Source organism: Lutra lutra, chromosome 12 (genome assembly GCF_902655055.1).
Source record: "Lutra lutra chromosome 12, mLutLut1.2, whole genome shotgun sequence".
NCBI lineage: Eukaryota > Metazoa > Chordata > Mammalia > Carnivora > Mustelidae > Lutra > Lutra lutra.
Genome location: NC_062289.1, coordinates 40,567,645 through 40,589,531, shown reverse-complemented (window position 1 = coordinate 40,589,531; position 21,887 = coordinate 40,567,645). Strand labels below are relative to the sequence as shown.

General features: G+C 43.6%; 1 protein-coding gene across 3 annotated transcripts in view; it reads right to left on the bottom strand.

The window, feature by feature from the left end:
- Positions 1-10,739: 10,739 nt before the first annotated feature.
- GAREM1 (GRB2 associated regulator of MAPK1 subtype 1) overlaps positions 10,740-21,887 on the bottom strand; it is a 202,644-nt gene continuing 191,496 nt past the window's right edge. For 2 of the 3 annotated variants that reach the window (XM_047697670.1, XM_047697672.1), the window contains 2 exons: positions 13,313-13,479; positions 10,740-11,834 (listed from right to left, as the gene is read on the bottom strand). In XM_047697670.1, the coding sequence (XP_047553626.1) occupies positions 10,937-11,834; positions 13,313-13,479 (1,065 nt within the window). In that variant the 3' untranslated portion in view covers positions 10,740-10,936. The remainder of the gene's footprint in view (positions 11,835-13,312; positions 13,480-21,887) is intronic. The other variant, XM_047697671.1, reaches the window with a different exon arrangement.

Below are 21,887 nucleotides of genomic sequence, written 5' to 3'. Positions count from 1 at the left end.
CATTGTCCCATGACCCCTTCATCTCCAATCACTGACATGTGGTAGAAACAGGTAAGTGTGGTTATATGAAAACTTGGACAATGATACTATTTCAAGATGGCAACCTAAACTCAAACTGAAAGTATTTCATTTATTTATTTAAAATTTTATTTTATTTTATTTTTAATTTTTTAATTTTTTTATAAACATATAATGTATTATTAGTCCCAGGGGTACAGGTCTGTGAATTGCCAGGTTTACACACTTCACAGCATTCACCACAGCACATACCTCCCCAATGTCCATAACCCCACCCCCCTCTCCTGACCCCCCTCCCCCCAGCAGCCCTCAGTTTGTTTTGTGACATTAAGCATCTCTTATGGTTTCTCTGCCTCCTGAGCCCATCTTGTTACATTTATTCTTTTCCTACTCCCCAACCCCCCCACGTTGCATCTTCACTTCCTCATATCAGGGAGATCATATGACAGTTGTCTTTCTCCGATTGACTTATTTCGCTAAGCATGATACCCTCTAGTTCCACCCACGTCATCGCAAATGGCAAGATTTCATTTCTTTTGATGGCTGCATAGTATTCCATTGTGTATATATACCACATCTTCTTTATCCATTCATCTGGTGAGGGACATCTAGGTTCTTTCTATAGTTTGGCTATTGTGGACATTGCTGCTATAAACGTTTGGGTGCACGTGCCTCTTTGGATCAGTGCAATTGTATCTTCAGGTTAAATACCCAGTAGTGCGATTGCTGGGTCATAGGGTAACTCTATTTTCAACTTTTTCAGGAACCTCCATGCTGTTTTCCAGAGTGGTTGCACCAGCTTACATTCCCACCAACAGTGTAGGAGGGTCCCCCTTTCTCACATCCTCACCAGCAACTGTCATTTCCTGACTTGTTAATTTTAGCCATTCTGACTGGTGTGAGGTGGTATCTCATTGTGGTTTTCATTTGTATTTCCCTGATGCCGAGTGATGTGGAGCATTTTTTCATGTGTCTGTTGGCCATTTGGATGTCTTCTTTGCAGAAATGTCTGTTCAAAAATTTTATTTTTTATTAAAGTATAGTTGACATACGTGTTACATAGTGTCAGGCATACAACATACTGATTGTTAAGTCTATATGTTATGCTGTGTTCATGACAAGGGTGGCTACCATCTGTCACCATGCGTCACTGTTACAGTGTTATAGACTGTATTCTTTACGCTTTACCTTTCATCCCAGCGACTTATGCATTCCATAACTGGAAGCCTGTACCTCCCACTTCCCTTCACCCATATTGTCCATCCCTCCACACACCTACCCTCTGGCAACCCGCACTTTGTTCTCTATTTATGTATTTCTTTCTACTTTTTTGTTGTTTGTTCATTTGTTTTTTTAGATTCCACATATAAGTGAAATCATATGGTATCTATCTTTCTCTGTCTTATTTCATTTAGCATAATGCCCTCAAGGTCCATCCATGTTGTTGCAAACTGCAAGATCTCATTCTTTTTTATGGCTGAGTAATATTCCATTATATATGTGCATGTGTGTATATATATGTGTGTGTGTACACACACATATTTATACATACATGTATACCAGTTCTTTTTTATCCATTCATCTATCAGTGGACACTTAGGTTGCTTCCGTAATTTGGCTATTTTGAATAATGCTGCGAAAAACATAGGGGTGTTTATATCTTTTTGAACTAGCATTTTTGTTTTCTTCAGATAAAAAACTGTAAATTCATCTCCTTAAAAGTTAAATTGAGGGGCGCCTGGGTGGCTCAGTGGGTTAAGCCGCTGCCTTCGGCTCAGGTCATGATCCCAGGTCCTGGGTTCGAGCCCCACGTCAGGCTTTCTGCTCAGCAGGGAGCCTGCTTCCTCCTCTCTCTCTGCCTGCTTGTAATTTCTCTCTGTCAAATAAATAAATAAAATCTTTAAAAAAAAAAAAAAGTTAAATTGAGAGACTTTCACCTTGTCAAAAAACTGTGCTACTGAAAATAGTAAAAAGCACAGAGAATGAAGCATAAACATATTTAGGCAAGAGCTGAAGTTTGACATTTCCTTTGTTAATCTTTTATTTATTCTTTCTTCTGGGACCGATTAGTAGGTTCATGGTTTGACTAAGGTGAAGGAGGACTGAAGGAGATTTACTTTTCCAGTCTTATCTTGGAAGTCAGCTTTAATGCAATGATACTTGCTAGATTTTGTTTCTGGTTGAGGGTTTTGCTGCTCAAAACCAACAAACGGAATTAAAAAAAAAAAAAGTACAGCTTTTTTTTTTTTTTAAAGATTTTATTTATTTATTTGACAGAGAGAGATCACAAGTAGATGGAGAGGCAGGCAGAGAGAGAGAGAGAGGGAAGCAGGCTCCCTGCTGAGCAGAGAGCCCGATGCGGGCCTCGATCCCAGGACCCTGAGATCATGACCTGAGCCGAAGGCAGCGGCTTAACCCACTGAGCCACCCAGGTGCCCAAAGTACAGCTTTTTTTTTAAACTCACAAGTACCTTTCAGTTTCAGAATTCCAGAGACTCAGAACCAAACAAACAGACATTTGTCAGGCATCTGTTTGTCAGGCATCTTGTTTGTCAGGCATCTGACAGGTCAATTTTGCACTCTGAAAATTCCTGTATCTCTTTTGCAGTGGACATATGTATAGGAGCCAAGGGTAGGCCAGCCAAAAGGTGCCACTTTAGCATACAATTATTCTTTTTCTTTTTAAGATTTTTATTTATTTATTTGACAGAGAGAAATCACAAGTAGGCAGAGAGGCAGGCAGAGAGAGAGGAGGAAGCAGGCTCCCCGCTGAGCAGAAAGCCCGATGTGGGGCTTGAACCCAGGACCCAGGATCATGACCTGAGCCGAAGGCAGCGGCTTAACCCACTGAGCCACCCAGGCGCCCCAGCATACAATTATTCTAAATACTTAAGAGGCAGCTGGGGCGAGGACACCCAGACCCTCCTCTGTCCTCTGAAAGCAGGAAATATTTCTCCCATGAGAAAGTTATCCTCCCTACGCCAGGAAAGAAAGAGACATCCTTATCACCAGAGTGAGAAATTTAGAACTAAGAAGACTATAAAGTTACTTTTTACTAACTTACTACCCCAGTCCAAATTCTGTTTAGAATTGCCTACTAATTGATTCCTTACAGATTTATTGTCTTTTTGTCTAAAAAGTATAAAAACTTCCAGCCTTGATCATTTCTTTAGGTCTCAATTTCATTATTGGGCCTCCGTGTGCACATCATGAAAGTTTTGTTCTTTCTTCTGTTCATCTTTTAAATTTAATTCTTAGTCCAGCTGGATGACTACGAAGGGTAGAGGAAGAATTTTTCCTTCCCTACATATGTCTTGGAAAATTGACAGAGCTCCACTTTCAAATGCCTTATCTTTTTTGAGCCACTTCTTTCTGTTGCCATGACTTCAGGATTCCAATGTGTTTGGCTAAGGAAAGTGGAAAACTGAATGAGAGGAAGATGGGGACCACCAACACAGGCCGAACTTAAAGTTTTCCTCCTTGCCTCACTGTTGTACTCCATCTGAGTTGACTGGAGTAAGCCTTGTGTAGTCATTAGCTGGTTGGAAAAGCCCGACACCCTGCGGCCATGTTTAGAATTACCGTTGCTTCTCCACGTTGGTGTCTCCATCTGTAAACTCTTCCAAGGGGCTGGCATGGCTAAATACAATGGGATGAAAGGTGTGTGTACTATGTGTAAGTTGTTGTTTGTTTGTTGACATTTTTTCATTTTATACCTGTCTCACTATCTCCAGGGAGTCATTCCTTCTGATCAAAAAGCAAGAGACATGCTCAGAGCCTCCATTTTATAAGCAGGAGAGGTTTCTCTTGATTTCCAGCTAGCACTGGCTGTGTAGCATCAGTTCAAGATCTTAGAAGACAGAGAGCTCGGAGGACCAGGATAGGAAATTCTTTGCACTCAAAAAAATCAATTTTATCTCTATGCCCAACATGGGGCTCAAACTCATAGGGCTTGGAAAAATGACAGTGTTCTACTATTGTATGCTCAACCAACTGAGCCAGCCAGGTGCCCCACCCAGGGGAAAAAATATTATTTAAAAAAAAGTCAAGGAAATTGGGAGACAATGTTGTAATACAATGAATACATAATGGGGAATCAGGGGGCTTTATTTCTAGCTCTGATTCTGTCACAAACCATATGCAATCTAGGGGAAGTCATTTATCCTCCATGTGCTTCATTCCTATAAAGTAAAGAGGTTGGGGGTGTCTGGCTGGCTTAGTTAGTAAAGCCTGTAACTCTTGATCTTGGAGTCATGAGTTTCAGCCCCATATTGGGTGTAGAGATACTTAAAATAAATAAAGTTAAGAGATTGGACGAGACCATTTTCAAGGTTCCCTCTGACTTTAAACTTCTGTGATCTGTCCATGGATTTTCTATGCCCTGCACAGTTGGGCTTCTAAGCACACAGAAACTGTTTATTTTCTTTTTCTTTATCTTTTTTTTCCTTCACTCCCTCCCTCCTTCATTCCCTCCCTCCCTTCCTCCTCCCTTCTCTTCCTTCCTTCCTCTCTCTCCCTTCCCTTCTTTCTTTTAAAGATGCCATCTTTAAGTAATCTCTATACCCAACAAGGGGCTCGAACCCTCAACACTGAGATCAAGAGTCAAAACTTTCACCACCTGAGCCAGCCAGGCACCCGACTCCTTATTTTCACCGGTCATTGCCGGTAGTCCTAAAATCGTGGCTTGGTCACTCTACCATATCTACTACTCAATTGCTTGTGTCTTTTAGAACCAATATTTCACTCAGTTGATGGGTACACACTGATCTTTTTTAGTTTGTTTATATCCATTAAAGAATTGAAGTCATTGGCTTAATTAAACTGTTGGAAGATAATGAACTCATTGGCAAATGATGCAAACAGTCTGGGACCTCTAAACAACTTCATATCTTGCCCTCTTTTAAAAAAGTCTACTCAGAAGTCTTAGGATTGATACAAGTTTCATTTGTGTCTTTTTTTTTAAACTTTATTGTTATTTTGATTTTGATGGCACAAAGCCTGGCCACCAGCAGGAATGTGATGGTATTCATGCTGTCCTTCAGGAGAATTCCAAATAGCATCTACTTTTGAAGACAAAACAATGGAGACTTAAGCCCTGATATGAAGAGCTTGTAGCTTACAAAGAGACGGAGACAATGCACACAGGAAGCTGTCAGCACAGAGTGAAATCTCATTGGCTTTGGGGGATGGTACTGGTAAATCCAGAAGGAAGTGTACGAGTCAGCTAAGCAAGGAGGACCTGGGAAAATTCATTTCAAGTGAAATGAGAATTTATCCAGTACTTAATCTTTCTTTTCAATGATTTGGCTTTTTCTAACCTCCAGATATTTGACTCTAACCCCACTTATTTCTGAACTCAAATTTACTTTGCAATTTTTCAGTTTGGGGGAATCCTATGTCCTAGTGTCCATCTGATGTAAGTACTCCTAGGACCTTGAGATAGATCCTTGCATATTTTAGCCAACCCCATTCTACAGGTAAACCCTAGATTTTCTTCTAGTGCATATCCCCGAAATCCAGAGAAGTGGTCACCTATGGATTTAGTCACAAGCTTTATCCCTGTGAAATAGGATGGAGGGTTGAATGCTTAAATAGATGGTTTGAGAATGCTCTGCCTAGTAAAAGAGGTCAGGAAAGCTGCACGATTGTGAAGCTGTTGGGTGGGTGGTTCCTGTTGGATGCCGAGGACGTGGGTTCCTTTTGTCCTCTCAGCCCTTTTGACCCTCCCCCAAAGCCTCTCCATAAAATGGTCTGAAGCTATTTCATGCTATTTCGAGTAAAATGGAAGCTCTCTTAAGCAACCCCCACTTGCCATTTGCCAGCTTCCCTGTAAAACTCACTGGTGGGTGTTGAAGCAAGCTAAAGACATGACTTTCTCTAGGAGCCACCACCAGCTCTCTCACTGCTTACACTGCCTGTAATTACATAAATTCAACCATATATAAACCCCAGAGTGAGGAATGTGTATTGTTTCTTTCCCACACAAACATGGACTTTTTTTTTTTTTTTTTTTTTTCTGAAAGCTCACCTGTATTTGTCTTTTGTTCTAACTCCTGACCACACAGGTACTGGGTTTTCTTTGAATGCCATCGGGTGACCTGGTTCCCAGCTTCTTCTTTGTACAATAGCCATTGTCTTCTATGTCTTCTATGTCTCCCATTCTGTGGAATGGGCTTGTGGCATTAAAATTCCTTTCAGACGCCTTCTCATCTCCTTCATGAGGATGGGGAAGAAAGTTCTAGAAAACTATGCACTAGGTCCGACTCACTGAGGAACAGCAAGAGGAGCAACTTTTAAATTTTCTTTATTTATAGACATTTTGGAACCATTTAAATCAACAATGAATTTTTTTTAGACATAACATATTATGTTTCTCTTGAGGTACACATTGGGCCCATTAGATAATGCTCTGGAAAGTAATACAACCATTAACTGGTAGTTAACACCCCCCCACCCCACCCCCGGTTTTCCAAGCAAAGAACCTATAAAGACAGTTACAAAATTCTTTGAACAGAATATACCCTTTCCATTTAAATCAAGGAACACTCTCCCAATTTTTAATTAATTGAGTTGAAGTTTCAGGCTTAGCTTAAACAGCATTTTAAATGGAACTTAATACGAAAATGGGAGAAGAGGCTGATAGCTAAGAAACGATCTGAGCCCGACTACATGGGACTGTAAACAAAGGAAATTTGTAATCTGATAAGCTCATTACAAAATCCATAGCCTAAAAATTAGACAGAGCAGCAAAATTACGTAATATATTTGTACACAGTTTTAACTGAAATCACGTTTACCCCTTGTTTCTGGTTTTCACAACGAGATAAATTTTAAAACACCAAGTTTTAAAGACTAAACTGCAATGGGACTGGACAAGAAGGGGCCAGGAGAATTCCACAACATGACAACCCCACAGCATAAAAAATCCTACTTTCCATCATTTGCACTCTGGGCATTTTCCTCTTCTTGCCCTAGGAGCCCATTGCCTTTATTTACTAGATAAAGAGTGGGCATTGACAGAAGGGTCATAGTTTCTGAAAGTCTTGTGTGTCCAAGAGCAAAATTAACTTTTCTGGGGGACTGATGTTGAAATTTCCTCTAAATGGTATACGAGGTTCTTTGGAGACCTGTTTTGTTTTGCAGTTGGGTATTCACAATGTTAATTTTATGCTCTTTAGACATGATGAGTAGTGAGTTGTTACACAAAGTCTTTGGAAAATGAAGGACCCTCTCTCCGTCCACATCCAATCCCTGAACTTCTCAAGGAGTTGTACGGATAGTGGGCAGGTGGTTCTGGAATGTGAGCAGAGGGTGTTTATGCCTGTGTCTGAAAACAGTTGGAATGGATTGTCATAACAGTTTCCCGTAAGATTGTTTTATTTCTACATGAGACAAGAATAAACACGGCAATTTAGTCGAATGGACAGCTTGCTGCAACTTCATAAACTTGAATGGTACATGTGGGTTGAAAGAATATAAATGTAAATTTCACAGTTCATAAAGTTGAGCAGCTCAACTTCAAGGAGAACGTGCCGGCGTTTACAAGGTTCTGAGAAAGAACCGGTCTGGGAGTATGTGAGTCCTCCCTTCCAGCGTGAGTCAGGTTCATATTCTACACTTAAGCTGCTTGGTTTGGCTTACTGCTGATTTTCTCTTCTGATGGGGGCCATGAATTTAAATCGCAAGAAGGGTCCTGTTAGACACACTTTCTCCCAAGCCCCACGGTCACCGCACTGACTGCACGGAACCTGCCAGATAATGCTCAGTCTTGACCTGGTTGGTTACAAAAAATTCTGCTTCTGAGGATCGTTATAACATCGTTTCTCCCTGCGAAACTGCAGCTCTCTGAAGGGAAAGGCCGTTTCCTCCCGACCCCCGGGCCACGGCTCTTGCTGTGATTCTCTCTGCCTATGTGTGCCGTGTCTAGTCAGGGTGCCAAGGTCCCCTACAGACTAGTGTTCAGCTCAGGATGGCAACTACGTCTATCTATGCCTTTAGAGATGCCAGAAGATAGTTGCCACAGTTAAACATCCCCAATCAGCAAAAGAGAACATTAGCCAGTGGGAGTCCGAGATACTTTCTGCCTCCAACATAGTCCAAGTTTTCACGATCACATGGTGTTGATTTTTTTACCCCTTTCACAGTGGCTGCCATTTGTGATTTCTTCCATCTGTGGATTCTTTAAAGACAGAACACACTTAACTCTCCATACATCCAACGGCCCAGAAGATTTCACGTCTTACTCACACATATGCAGTCTCAGCAACTGTGATTTTAAATATAAACATTATGAGCTCCAAAAGGGCTCCCCCCCGCAGCATTGTCAAGTCATACTAGCACAGTGCCTGGCAAAAAAAAAGGTGCTCAACAAATCTGAATACATGACCCAAAGGGCCTAGCGCCCGCCCCCTAGTGCCCACCCCCAAGTAGTCTCTGCGTTGCCACCAATACAAACTTGATATAAACATGCCCGGATGAAAACCAGAAACTATTTGTGTCGAGTTTTTGCAAAGAAGAAACAAAAAAAAAAGGAAAGAGAAAAACACAAGGAGTCAGCTGTTCATGGGGGCAGCCTTCACAGTAAACCAAACCTACTGTGTTCCCCCAGCCTGAATTCGAGAATTGTGTCCAAGGGTCGGGTGCTCAAAAGCAGATTCAGCAAGGATTTGCTAGAGAAAAACAAAAACAAAAACAAAAACAAAAAACGTGCAGCATTTCAACTGCATCCTGTCTGTTTTTATTTTAAAAGAAAGTGCTGATAAGTTAACATTGCTAGAGAAATGGTTGTTCACACAGAAGGATGTTTCTTAAACATGAAAGTCACTGAGGGCAAGTCTCATGTCATGTGAGTGCAGGACCGGAAACTTCCATACAGATTTTTTGGCTACTTCTGAAGGGGTGCTTCAGTTCTCTTTATGGGATACATTTTACTTAGAGTGTTTACATTTTGGGAGATGTGTTAAGGGAGGGAAGAAATGCTTAAAAAAAGATTTAGGGGGCGCCTGGGTGGCTCAGTGGGTTAAGCCGCTGCCTTCAGCTCAGGTCATGATCTCAGGGTCCTGGGATCAAGCCCCGCATCGGGCTCTCTGCTCAGCAGGGAGCCTGCTTCCTCCTCTCTCTCTGCCTGCCTCTCTGCCTGCTTGTGATCTCTCTCTATCAAATAAATAAATAAAATCTTAAAAAAAAATCAATATAAAAAAAAAAGATTTAGGATGGAAAATGAGAAGAGGTGTCAGTTCACCTCAATTCTCAATCAGGAGATGGACTGAGAGCATCATTAATGTCAAGAAATAAAGCCACATTGCATACTGCATGTTGTGTTACCAGGGGTCTTGTCTTTCCCCTTGTGCATTTATTTTGGTAAGCAAGAAGAGTGGGTAAGAAGATAGAAGCTAATCCTGTAAGTCATAGTGACACCCAGTTGGCTGACGTCAGTCACAGATGTCTGCACATCCAGAATCAGGCTGGGGGGAGGCAGGGCTAGTGCTGGCGACTTGCTCGGAGAACTAGAACTTTTCTAAGATTTACATTCCTCCAAAAAGTCAACAAGGATGATGAGGCCATTGTATTTTGGACTATTTAATCACATTTAGCAAAGAACTGTCAGAATCATGTCCTGGAATTCTTGGAATAAAATTATGGTAATAATGTGTTTTCTTTGGAAGAGATGGAAGAAGAGGTTTATGAACGAAACAAGTGTACTTACTGATACTTTATAAAAATTCACTCAAAAGGTGAAGCTCCTAAGTCTGATTTCTGAGCTCTCCTGAAGCCAAGCGTTGGATACCTAACACGCTCTGAGAAACACTCTTCAGACCTCTCGCTGTTAGACACCAGGAGAAAAGATGACCCTCAAACAGGAGATGAATTACCCCCTGACAAGAAACTATCATTTTCCCAGACATCGGTATGCAAGTATTATTATAAGCAAACCACCGCCCTTGGGCTTACAATCAAGTTTAATTCTTTAATACAGACCCTCTACTGATTTCTTCCAGGCTTTCCATGATGAAGCAGAATCAGACTGAGCTTCGAGGGGAAGGGTTCTGAGAATCTTTGGAATCACTCTGTCCACTCTTCCTAAAATAGTCAACTTAGTTAACGGCCCCAAACCCAAATTTCTGAAAGTGAACAGATGTTATCTAAAATATCAGACTAATGATGTTTAAAACACACATGTGTATTGGGTATACATATATGCACATATATGTATATGTTTAGGGTTGTTGTTTTTTTTTTTCCCCGCTGCTCAATAAAATCAGCAGTAGTTATAGATAAATTATTGTGGTCATGATTTGTATTATTTCATATATCCTCTATCAACACATGACTTTTGGAAAATGTCTCTTGATGAAAAGATCCCCACCAAGCATATATCAAACAGCAAAGTGTCATTTCATATCACTAACATTTTCAGGTACAAGAGTAAAACGATTAGCACTGAGCAATCCAAACGACAGAGCACAGGACAGTTCATTGTCTAGAGTCGATTCCCCCAAAGGAGAGAACTGTTGTTCAAAAAGTGTTTTTGTTTTGTTTTGTTTTTTGTTTTTTTAAGTTTTGTTTGTTTTCATTCTTACAGTTTTCAGCTTTGGCTATTTTGTAATAAATATCATACCTTCTCACATAAACCTCCTTGGGTGAGAATTACTTCTCTGCACATGCCTTTTGTCTTTTAGCAGCTGTTGAGTGTTGAGTGATGTACAAGGCACACCTCTAAGTGTTCTGTACAGCGTTTTTATTGATGTACAAAATAGCCTGTTCACCATTCAAAAACGTAATCTGCATAGTAAGAGTTTCTCTTATCCCTATTTACAGAGAAGGTTTTTAGTGCAAAAAACATGGAATTGTGTCCCAGCCCACCCCTTCTAGCACACACATTTGTTCGTTTTGTTCAATGCTAGCTGGGGTTATTTGGCTATATTTTGGGCCTCCAGCCATTAATGAATTGCATTATTTTCTTCACCTGCAGTTTGCTCAATTTGAAATCCTCCGAGAGGATTTCTTCGGTCAGCTGAACGAGCAAATTCCCGTCGATCTTCTCAGTAACGAAGAATGATATGACATCTTCAGACAAACCAATAAACCGTAACGACTTGGCCACTTCTTCTATGGAGAGTCCCGACAGGTCAGCGGGCGGCTGCCACGGGGAGCCATCGCCACAGGACCTGGGGGCCAGCTGGAGGTGGAGCGGAGATGCGAAAGGGTAGGCGACGGAGAAGATGTCCTGCATGCCCTTTTTAACAAAGTACTGGTCCTCAGAGAGGTCCGGTGACCCTGACTTGGGGTCTTCCTCAGCACCATCAATTTTCAGAGGCAAAGGAGAAGTGTCCGAGGCGGTTTTCTCTTCCACTGGTTTGGGAGCCCTGGGGGGTAAGGCAGGGCACGAAATACTCTGCTTGGTCGTGTCAGCAGCCAGAATTTTCTCGTCTGTGCTCTCCACAGAATAGCTGGCTGACTTAGGACAGGCGGAGATGCTGCCGCTGAATTCTGAAGTGACAGAGCCGGGGGGACTGGCCGAGAGCTCGAGGCCGTCCAAATCAAAGGGTGCTGGGCAGTTTCTCTTTGGTGTGCCTGGCGTCTTCTGTCTGGGGTAACTGTAGCTTCTGCTGGGACCCAGCAGGAAGTCACTCCTGGTCTGGCTCTCCGCCGCTCCCGAGTAATGGTTGGGCCACGAGAGCCTGGAGGAGAGCGTGTCAGCAGAGGGACTTCCCATCGGGGACTTGAGGTCCACGGAATCCGTTTTCACACGGTTACAGGGATAGCAGGACACAGGAGCACTTTCGGGAGGACTCGTGTCACTTTTAGGAACGCTGCTTAAGAGCAAACACAGAAAAGGAGGTGAGTCAAAAGGAAAAGCCAAATGTCAAGCCGACCCTGATCCCCCAGTCGTCACTTCTGAACAGAAAAGGACAGCTAGGAAGGAAAATAGAGTATTTATCATGAATTCGATCAAGCACCTGCTAACTTCACCGGGTTTTTAAAAAAGTCTGTAAGTTACCAAAATATACCAATAATTACACAGATTTGTGAATTATAATGATTTAAAAGGATATAGTAGAGGTGGTTAGTTTTTTTTTTTAAACTAACAAGAAAATCATGGTGAGTAGGGTGCCTGGATCTTTACGGTGAGAAAAATTCTTAAGCCATGTTGAGGCTTACCCCCATATGACCCCAACAGGTCATGTAAATGATGAGTAATGCCTATAGCGGGTCAGGGTGGCGCGAGAGCTACAAAGGGGGGCCTCGTGCCTGTCATCCCTGTGCCAGGGGACAAGACCACAGCACCAGCACCTAGGACTCTATTTCTATCCCAAAGTCGGAAGTGAGAAGACATGCGTCAAACACAATGCTTGCCTTGGCTTCCATTCAACTGAGTAAAACTAGCATCAGGATTTAAACGTCCAGAGAACAAAAAAAAATAATGCAAAAGAGAGCTATTTTAAATGGTGAAGATCATATACGGAATGGTGCATTCAGCTCGGGCGCCACATTGTAAGAGTGTCAGGGAAGCCAGGCTGTGCTCAGAGGTGGGGTGACGAGGCTGATGGGGGACCAACCGGGCAGCGACGTCAGGGCAAACAGCTGGTGGAACTGAGGCGATCTCTTTGGAGAAGAGAAGACTTACACCTTAGCCGACTTCAAATCGTTCATGGGCTGACAAAGAGAAGTAGGGAGGATCTATTTATTTATTTTTTTTCTAGATGTAAGAAACAGTTGCAAGTTACGTGGAGATAGATTCAACTGGGTATAGGGAAAGATTACCAAAAAATCACGGGCGTTTGCCAACCACGGAATGAACTGCGGTGCAAAAGAAGGAGCTCAACAGCTCTGGAAGGACCCAGACAGAAGCGAATGGCTATCAGACCGTCGCGGTCAAGAAGGGACTCCCGTACTGGGTGGAAAGGCAGAGCAGAGCCAACAGGACCTTTTCCACTGCAGGTCCCGGCTGAAGGCGCTGCCTGTCTGCTCGTGCAGAAGTGGGAGTGAAAAGAACAAAATGCTGGTCTGAGGGAGCCGGTGGCACCCCGCGGCTCGCTTTAAAGAGAATCTAGTTGGCCTTTATCACAGGGTTTCTCACATATACTGTGGTTTCTTTTCTTCCTAGGACCCTGGCTCTTCCATCCTAACCTGAAACCAACAGGGGCCCCATCATGCTTTTCCAGTGAAATTCCTCTGCGTTCAAAGGACATTTCCTCTCCCACCTCCTGCCTGGGCTGCGGCTACCTTGACACTGTTCTCAAGATCCGGTGAGCTGGCCGACAAGAAGACACGTCCCTGCGTGAAGACTTACATGTCGTGCAGCCCTGAAGAATAGTAGGACAAGGTGGGGCTGGGAGAGCGAGTCTGCTGCCGCGCTGGCTTGGCTGTGCGAGGAGGGACGGAGGGGCTTGTGGACAAAGGCTTTGCGCTTCGGGGCGGAACAGGAGGGGCGTTCAGGAGCCGGCACTCTTCCCTGACCTGGCGCAGAAAAGAACACTCTGGGTTAGCAACAGACTGACAACGGGCCAAGTTGCTACTCTTAAACAACAGTAGCAGCAGGTGTACGGAGGGAGAGAGAAGACGCAGCACGCGAGGAGGACGACAGACACTGATGCTGCCCGAGATCAAAGCTACACCTGTCGCGAACTTGCTGGGACAAACCGATTTTTTTTTTAAAGATTTTATTTATTTACTTGCCAGTCAGAGATCACAAGTAGGCAGAGAGGCAGCAGAGGGAGAGGGGGGGAAGCAGGCTCCCTGATGAGCAGAGAGCCTGATTCAGGGCTCGATCCCAGGACCCCGGGATCATGACCTGAGCTCAAGGCAGAGGCTTTAACCCACTGAGCCACCCAGACACCCCTGGGACAGACCGACTTTCAAGGGGACTGCTTGGCAAAGGCCAGCGGCCGCTGAACCACGGCCAATAACGTGAACTACGGCGAGTTAAAGGGCTAGTGATGGGTGAGCTGTGTAAAAGGGATGCGTTAAGAAAAGAAGGACATAAGGCAATCGTGACCTTCATAGAGGATCAAATTCATCGACTGGGCTGTGTTTATCCCCTGTTCAAAATGAATTCAGTGTGATCCTTTGGGGCTGGAGGCTCTTCTCCATGGGGAAGCTCCTTCTGAAGTTATTATGCTCAGGGCTTCTCACTCCTAAGGGTGCATGTGAATCACCCGGGTTCTTGTTGATGGGCAGATTCTGAGTTGGAAGACCGAGGGCAGGGCCCTGGGAACCTGCATTTCTAACAAGCTCCCGGGTACCACAGATGCTGCTGGAACAAGGCTGCAGATGGGGTACTGAGGCAGACTTCCCAAGCCCCAGGACCTGGCACTTTTCACTAGAGCTGCCTCTAACTCCCTTCAGCTTCACCTTGGAGAGCATTAGGTGACCTGTGATGTCTATGGCTTGCGTGAGTCTGCAGGCTGTAAGTTATCCCGTTTCTTTTCCATTCACAGAGGCATTCGAGAATAGGATTCTTTTTAATGAGGCAGACATTTTTAAGTGTACTTCTCTGTGTCAGGCAGCAGGGGGCAGCTTATACCTGGTTCTGCTAGTCCACCCTAAGCCACACAGGTAAAAACAGCCAATTCTGACTTCTTCAGAAAGGTCCTTGTCTGATTTTAGGTCGTGTTCCCAACAATTTTTTCACCTTTGCCTTCAATTTCTTTCTGTCCCTGTCCCAGCAGCTCTGGGGTAATCAGGACAATGAAACAAAATGCTTCCATTAGCTTTGGTACTGGGTTTGCTTAAAACCAAATAAAATACGTGCACGTGACTTTGTATCCTCTACCACCTACATGGCACACTGGGCCTCTGACTGGCTTCCCAGACCTAAGTAGCTTGCCAGAAAAAAACCCAGAGGTAACAAAAAGTCACATGACCACGCAAACCTCAATTTTAAGTGAAATGGAAGCAATTAAAAAAGTCTCATCTGTTGCATTTCTTCCTAGCGCAGAGGATCAGTGCTCCCACCCGGAGAACCCACAAGCCCCAGTGACTGGGACCCATGGGTGATCGTTTTTTCACTGGAAAAGCTCTTTAGGCTGAAACAAAGTAATTCTGAGCAGCGGATTCTCTCTCCAATACATGCAGACTTTTCCCTTTTAAGTTTTTTAAAAGGAGGTAGTAGAGGACTACAGAAGGAAAATCTGGGAAGACCTGGGTTTGGATAAGCAAGAGAGAGAGAGGACCACTCAGCTGGGCCGGGGGACTCCCGCACTACTGGAGGGTCTCCTTTTCTTAAGGAGCTGAGAACCAGCTAGGACGCTGAGAAGGGCTGGCCCGGTCACCCCACTGGCTGGCTTTCAGGAGTATATACCGGTTACAAAATAAGTAACTGAGATAGTGAGTCAGCTTCCGTCTTGTTAGTGATTCGTACAGGAGCCAGCTACATTTCTTTTCTTTCTTAGGGAGTATCTACAGGATGGGTGTTACTTTATTATACATGTGCCTGATTCTGTTTATGCGTATGGTAATAGGAATCAGGGAAAACATAAGGAGCCTGTCTTATAACTTTTTAATTTTTAAAATAAACAGTCCCTTTTCAATACTGGGTTAGAAAAGAGCATGGGGGAAACATGGTTAATGCTGAATTTGATTTAGAAATTTCCAAGTTCTGGAAGTAGTCATTGACTGTGATGTTTCATTAGGGCTCACTGACCTAGATGTCAATTATGATATGCTGAGATGTCCATGACAAGATGAATTTTAATTTTAAGTGGCTGACTTAGCTCTTAGAACACAGAAAAGCAGCCGCCTGTACTTGAATTTGACCTATGTTAAGTCCCCTCTTCCTATTCTTAAAACTAACCCCAGGCACTCAAGGTTGTTTTGAGCTGGTTCTGCCACCTACTTCTATAACTGGGAGTCCTGAAGAGCCTTCCGACAGGTTTCCCATGTGAGAGGAGGAGCGGAGAGGAAGTAGTGAAAAGCAGCACTGGCTCCCAGGGCCCAGGGAGGTGAGCTGTGGCTGAGTGTGTATAGCTCAACTCCAGACTGTAGTGGAGATAGCGGAAGTGTTTGGGGTGGTCACAGGACTCTCAAAAGGAGGAAGAGTGTGTGCTTGTGTGTGGTTCCTGCTCCTAGGATACGGGGAGGAGTCAGTGAAGAGATGCTCACAGAAGGCCAGAGAAGGGTTCTCTTCTACTGTGAGGAGAGGGCTGTTCGTGCGTCATTGCGAGCTCAGCGGCAAAGAATTAGACTGATTTGAAAACCATCTGGGAGAAAAGGTAGTTGAAAACAAAAACAAAATGACTTTAAAAGGACCTGGTTCGGGGAGCCTGGGTGGCTCAGTCATTGAGTGACTGCCTTTGACTCGGGTCATGATCCCAGGGTCCTGGGGTCAAGACCTGCATTGGGCTCTCTGCTCAGCAGAAAGCCTGCTTCTTCTCCCTCTCCCACTCCCCTCTGCTTGTGCTCCCTCTCTCGCTGTCTCGGTCAAATAAATAAATAAAATCTTATTTAAAAAAAAAAAAAAGGACCTGGTTCATAACAAGAATTCAGGTGTCATTTTGTCGAGGCACAGAAGGGTCGGCTTTGGCTCCTCCAAGTGGGTACGTTAGGACTGAGTGGGGCTGAGCACAGCTGACTACCTGCTCTCTGTGTGTTACTTTCATCTTGTTATTTCCTCTCTTTCTATCGGGAAGATTTTGTTTTAAGTCATCCCTACACCCAACGTGGGGTTCGAACTCACAATCCCGAGACCAAGCTTGCACGCTCTACCCACTGAGCCAGCCAGGAGCCCCTCAACTTGGTACCTTCAGCATGTTGCTGCAGATTTTCAAATGAAGTCATATGCAGTTTATGGGAAAAACTATATGCTTTGGTGAAATACATGCATTTTTAGGATCCAGAAGTTACAAACAGTGAGGGTTCATTGCGCCATCTTCCCTCCTACCTCCTACGCCCGTTACAATAATTGTTCTACTTTGCTTCTTGATTGGATTCAACATGGGACATGAATAGCCCAGAGGAGTGTAGTTCTATCTGAGAGGAATTTTATCTGACAATAAAAGGCAATTTACAAGACTGGAAAGGCCAATCACCCTATTTCCAGGTTCCCTCATATTCAATTTCACTTTCAAGTGCTACATTTTCAGCGGATTCCTTCTAAAAGTCTCAGCATGTGGCTTTCATCACGTTACTTCCCATCTCCGGTGGCACCCTCTGATGGCTGGATAAAGTCCAGCCTCTCCTGCTTTCCACTGAAGCCTTCTGCAGTCTTTCTAGCTCTCTCTGGTAGCCACAGAAATTACTACACCTTACTCCATCCTTCTGGTTATTTCTCCCACTACTCCTCTGTATGAACACACAGGTCCACCCAAAGCGGCAGACTCAGCGTCACCTATACACACCTGTCCTTGTCCGGTCCTCTCTGCTGTGCTTCTTCCTGCCTGTGTTCCTAAATGCCACTTCCCCAGGCCCAGTCCCAAACATTACATGCTCGGTCTGGGACCACTGCTTCTGAATTCAGCTCACACTCTTTGTATTTACTTACTTCCCATGTATAGTCACTGAGCCTGCAAGTGAAAATGGTAGGCACTGGCATTGTTGTTACTGGTACCCTGTGGATGACAGAGTTCGGGGACTCATCACCTCGGGTGCAAATATGTCCCACAGAATGCTAGGCAGAGGTTAACAGATGTCACACATACACAAAATACAACAAAAAGCTACTTTTATTTTTAAATATGTAAGAATGCCTTTTATATTTTTATGTGGGCATTGTTATTGGTAAGTCATTTGGGTTGGATGTTAATTTTGTGTGTGTCCTCCTATTAGTGAGAAAAAAATGCACCAGCAGACCTGGCACATATGACCAACCTCAACTCTACCACCACCACACTTGCCATAGTAGGAGTGTGAAAATGACAATGACGGTATTTCTAAACTGGGAAATGTCAACCCCCCTCCGAGTAACTACTATTCTAAATGGGGGTATTACAGAATACAGCATGGCTGGCAGGCTAGAGTCCTTCCCTTCCTCTCCAACGTGGTATGTCTGGCAGCACGGTGCAGTTGGGGGTACCTGGGTTATCAGCAATAAACCTCCAACGCTGGTCCTAAGCGAGGTGCTGGCATTGTTTGGGGGCAGGTGTTATTGTCTATCCCAGATTATGCATGACCTCGGCTACTGGTTGATCATTTCTGGTTATGGGTAGTTGGGGTGTTTGCAGACACGCTCCTGCCACCTGCTGGTTAGGACAGGGTCAATGACATGACATGGAATCAGGGGGCAGCAGGAGAGCCGGCTCCCTGCTGTCCCCAGAGCCTTGCTTCATGAATTCTCGGGTCTAAGCTCTTCTTTCTGGAGCACCTCAGTGGCTCAGTCAGTTGAGCATCTGACTCTTGATTTCAGCTCGGGTCATGATCTCAGGGTCATGGGACTGGCCGGAGCTGGGCTCTGCACTCAGTAGGGCGTCTGCTTGACAGTCTCTCTCTCTCCCTCCCTACTCCTCCCCCTGCCCACAGGCAAGCACACACACAATCTCTCTATAAATAAATATTTTCTTTCCAGCAGTCACTTACACCTCCAGTACAATTACCTCTTCCCTTTTGTAAAATGCTCAAGGATTAAATTCTTTTTTTTTTTTTTTAAGATTTTATTTATTTATTTGACAGAGAGAGACACAGTGAGAGAGGGAACACAAGCAGGGGGAGTGGGAGAGGGAGAAGCAGGCTTCCTGCTGAGCAGGGAGCCCAATGTGGGGCTCAATCCCAGGACCCTGTCCTGGGGATCATGACCTGAACCAAAGGCAGTCGCTTAACGACTGGGCCACCCAGGCACCCTCAAGAATTAAATTCTTATCAAATGTAAGATACCGCTACTCAGGATTAAGACAACCTCTCCTTAGTATTCATGCAGCAGATTGCTAACCCAGGGCTAAATATAAAGGTCATTTACTGGAAGGTGGAAATGGTGAGTTCTGCTCTTTCTAGAACACTCTCTAGTCACCTTTCTTTAGTTCAGAAGGCCTATTCCCGTGACTGCGATCTAACGCACTGACACAATTTAATAGTCAGGGTTTGAAGTAAGCTATAAAAAGTGTCTGGGGCTCAGAGCTGAGATCAGAGCCACTATCTACTTCCACTGTCCCCAAATGTCTAAAGAATATGGCCATCCCTTTCCCTTTTCCTACACAGTACATTAATTCCATTTTGCTATTGATGCATTCAAAGGTCTGATGACTGCCTAGCACACGCTCACTGAGTTAGTGTTACGTATACAGAAATTATTAGCTCGTGGAATTTGTTGGGAAGAAGGGAGACAAACATAATCAAGACACAAATGGCCTTGTAATAATAGAAGTAAGAGGAAAGATTAGTAGGAGCACCATTAACTTATTCAAGGTGACAGAACAAATTCATAGGAAATTGTACCGAGAAAGTCTCCAGGAAGAAGGAATGTATGAGTGTGCAAAAGGCACAGAGGCATGAAAAAAAAAAAACAAAGTGACGCCTGGGCCTGGAGGCTTCAACGATGAGGCAAATATCGTTTCCATTTATCAGACAGAAACTTAGAAGGAAGAACAAAGCTTCGGAGAAACCAAGGAGTTCAGTTTTGAAAATACGGAGCTTGAGTTTGATGTTCTACCGACGGAATCTGTGTGACGGTGGCATTGGGATCTCAGATGAGAAGAAAAGAAAGCTGAACCCCTAAGGAATGGGCAGAAGAGGAGACGAAGAAGGAGGAAAGAGGTGATTCTCTCTTACCACTCCCAGAGCAGACCCCTGCCCAAATGGTGTCAAAGAAGTGAAGGGAGGGGAGGACAGCAGGAGAATGGCGGTGTAAGGATGGGAGCATGTCAAACGTCAGGAAAGGTCTGGAAGATAAGCTAGAGTTAGCAGGTCACTGGGGATCTTAGCAAAAGTCGGAATGAAAAAAAAAAAAACAAAAAAACAAAAAAACAAAAAACCCAACTTGGCAGACAGATTCCAGTGAGTCAAGTGTATAACAGGAAGTGAGGATGAATGAAGTTAGGAGGGCACAACACTCTTTTCAAGAATACTGACTAGAAAGGAAGGGGAAGAGGCGTTACTAGAAAGGGATAGTGGACTGAAGAAGGCATGCCTTTTTTCACCCCTAAGCTAGAAAGAACTTTAGAAATGTGCCCAGATATAAACATGCACACACATAATAACCTGGAGGCTAATGGCTTACTGACCCCTAGGACATATGGTTTCCCTTCATTTAAGAAGACGGAGAGGAGAAGAGACATTTTCCCATTGCTTTCTGCTTTGGCCGTTCCATCACTGGCCACTGTAAAGCCAGAAAAGAAATCAATGGTAACTTATTGTCTAACAGCAAGAGCAAAGATGCACCCAACAGAATGAATGACTTTGGAAAGCTTCGTGTTTTTAAAGCAAAGGTGGTCAACAAAGTCAAAACCCAACCCCAATCTTTGGTCAAAACCAAATGTGTCATAGAATGGGATGATGTTCTCTGTTTTCAGAATACTGTCCACAAAGTTTAACTTGGTTTCCTGACTCCGGGAATAGCATTTAACTGTCCTTTCCCTTCTCCATTGCCTTCAGCTCCAACTCTGCGTGGCTGAAAGGGAACTGAGCACAGTGTAAAGGAACAATAATTTGTTAAAAATGGAGAAAAGGGTCTTCTCCCTAAATAGCCACATGTTAAAAGTGATGCATGAGAATTTGTTCCAATTACAAAGCTCATTAGTACCTGGTTGGAAAACAAGGTTACACAAATTTATGTATATTTATGATATGTTATGTTTATTATATGTAACATTTGGTACACATCATTGGAGCATCTTATATATATTACCTATGATCTAATTTCTTTCTCCTGTGACCATTAAGTTTTCCGGACACTTCCTAGGGATTAAAAGAATACAAGAGACTGAAAGACACACCAAGTATTTATGAAACAGCACAGTGTAGGGATGGGGGGTTTTGGTATAATATTTCTTGGAAAGTTTTCATTTCTTGGAACTTTCTACTTGTCTTCCACGGAAGCAAGAACACTTTTTATACCCTCTCACTAGCTGGACCAAAGAGACTGTTTAAGAAAAGTAAATGGAACACTTATTGTGACATCTTTTGTGTAGCCATCTTTTATGGGAAAAAAAATCAATTTTATCGCAGTGTACTCAACTTTTAAATCCATGGCAATGGATCTGGAGACACCTATTGACAAGGCCACCCATTTCCCTTGTCTATGGTTTAAAACCATCACACACGCACCATCACACGCCTGTGGGTGGAAAAATTCTGTCTTAAAGATCACGCTGCTTAGACTTGCCGGCAGTCACTGAAGAGATTTTGGCCATCACTCAGGCAGGGTTAGGATCATTTTGTTTCTTTTTGACAATAACTCAGAAAATACACAGATTCTTTAAGTGAGCTTGATCTACAACTGAACTCACCTGTACCGTGCGTGAATTTCCTTCTCTAAAAAGCCAACTTCAGGATAATGTCAGCAATTGAAAGAAAGGAGTTTTGTAACCACGCTTCCTTGAACTTTGCAATTTTGCCTTCAGTGCATGCCCTCTGCCCTGGATTTTATATCGCTTCCCACACTCCCTCTCCCAGATAACAAAATCATTACAGCCTTAAGAAATCTTATTTATAAAGAGGCTTTTATACAAAGAGTTCATAACCCTGTCACATACCCATCAGGGTATTTTCAGCCAAACAGAAATGAAAGTTTATAATGACAAAATGGCAATAAATGAAACTCTATGTGGTTAATTAGGCAAGGGCAGATGTGATTTACAGTCAAAATCCTGATTCTTAGATGAATACTTTTTTTTTCCCCCTTCCAGTTTTACACACTGATGATAAGGACCTAAAGACAGACCTGGGTTTGAAATGACCTCCAATCTCCAAGCCTCGGGCGAGGGAGGCAAGGCGGAGGCCAC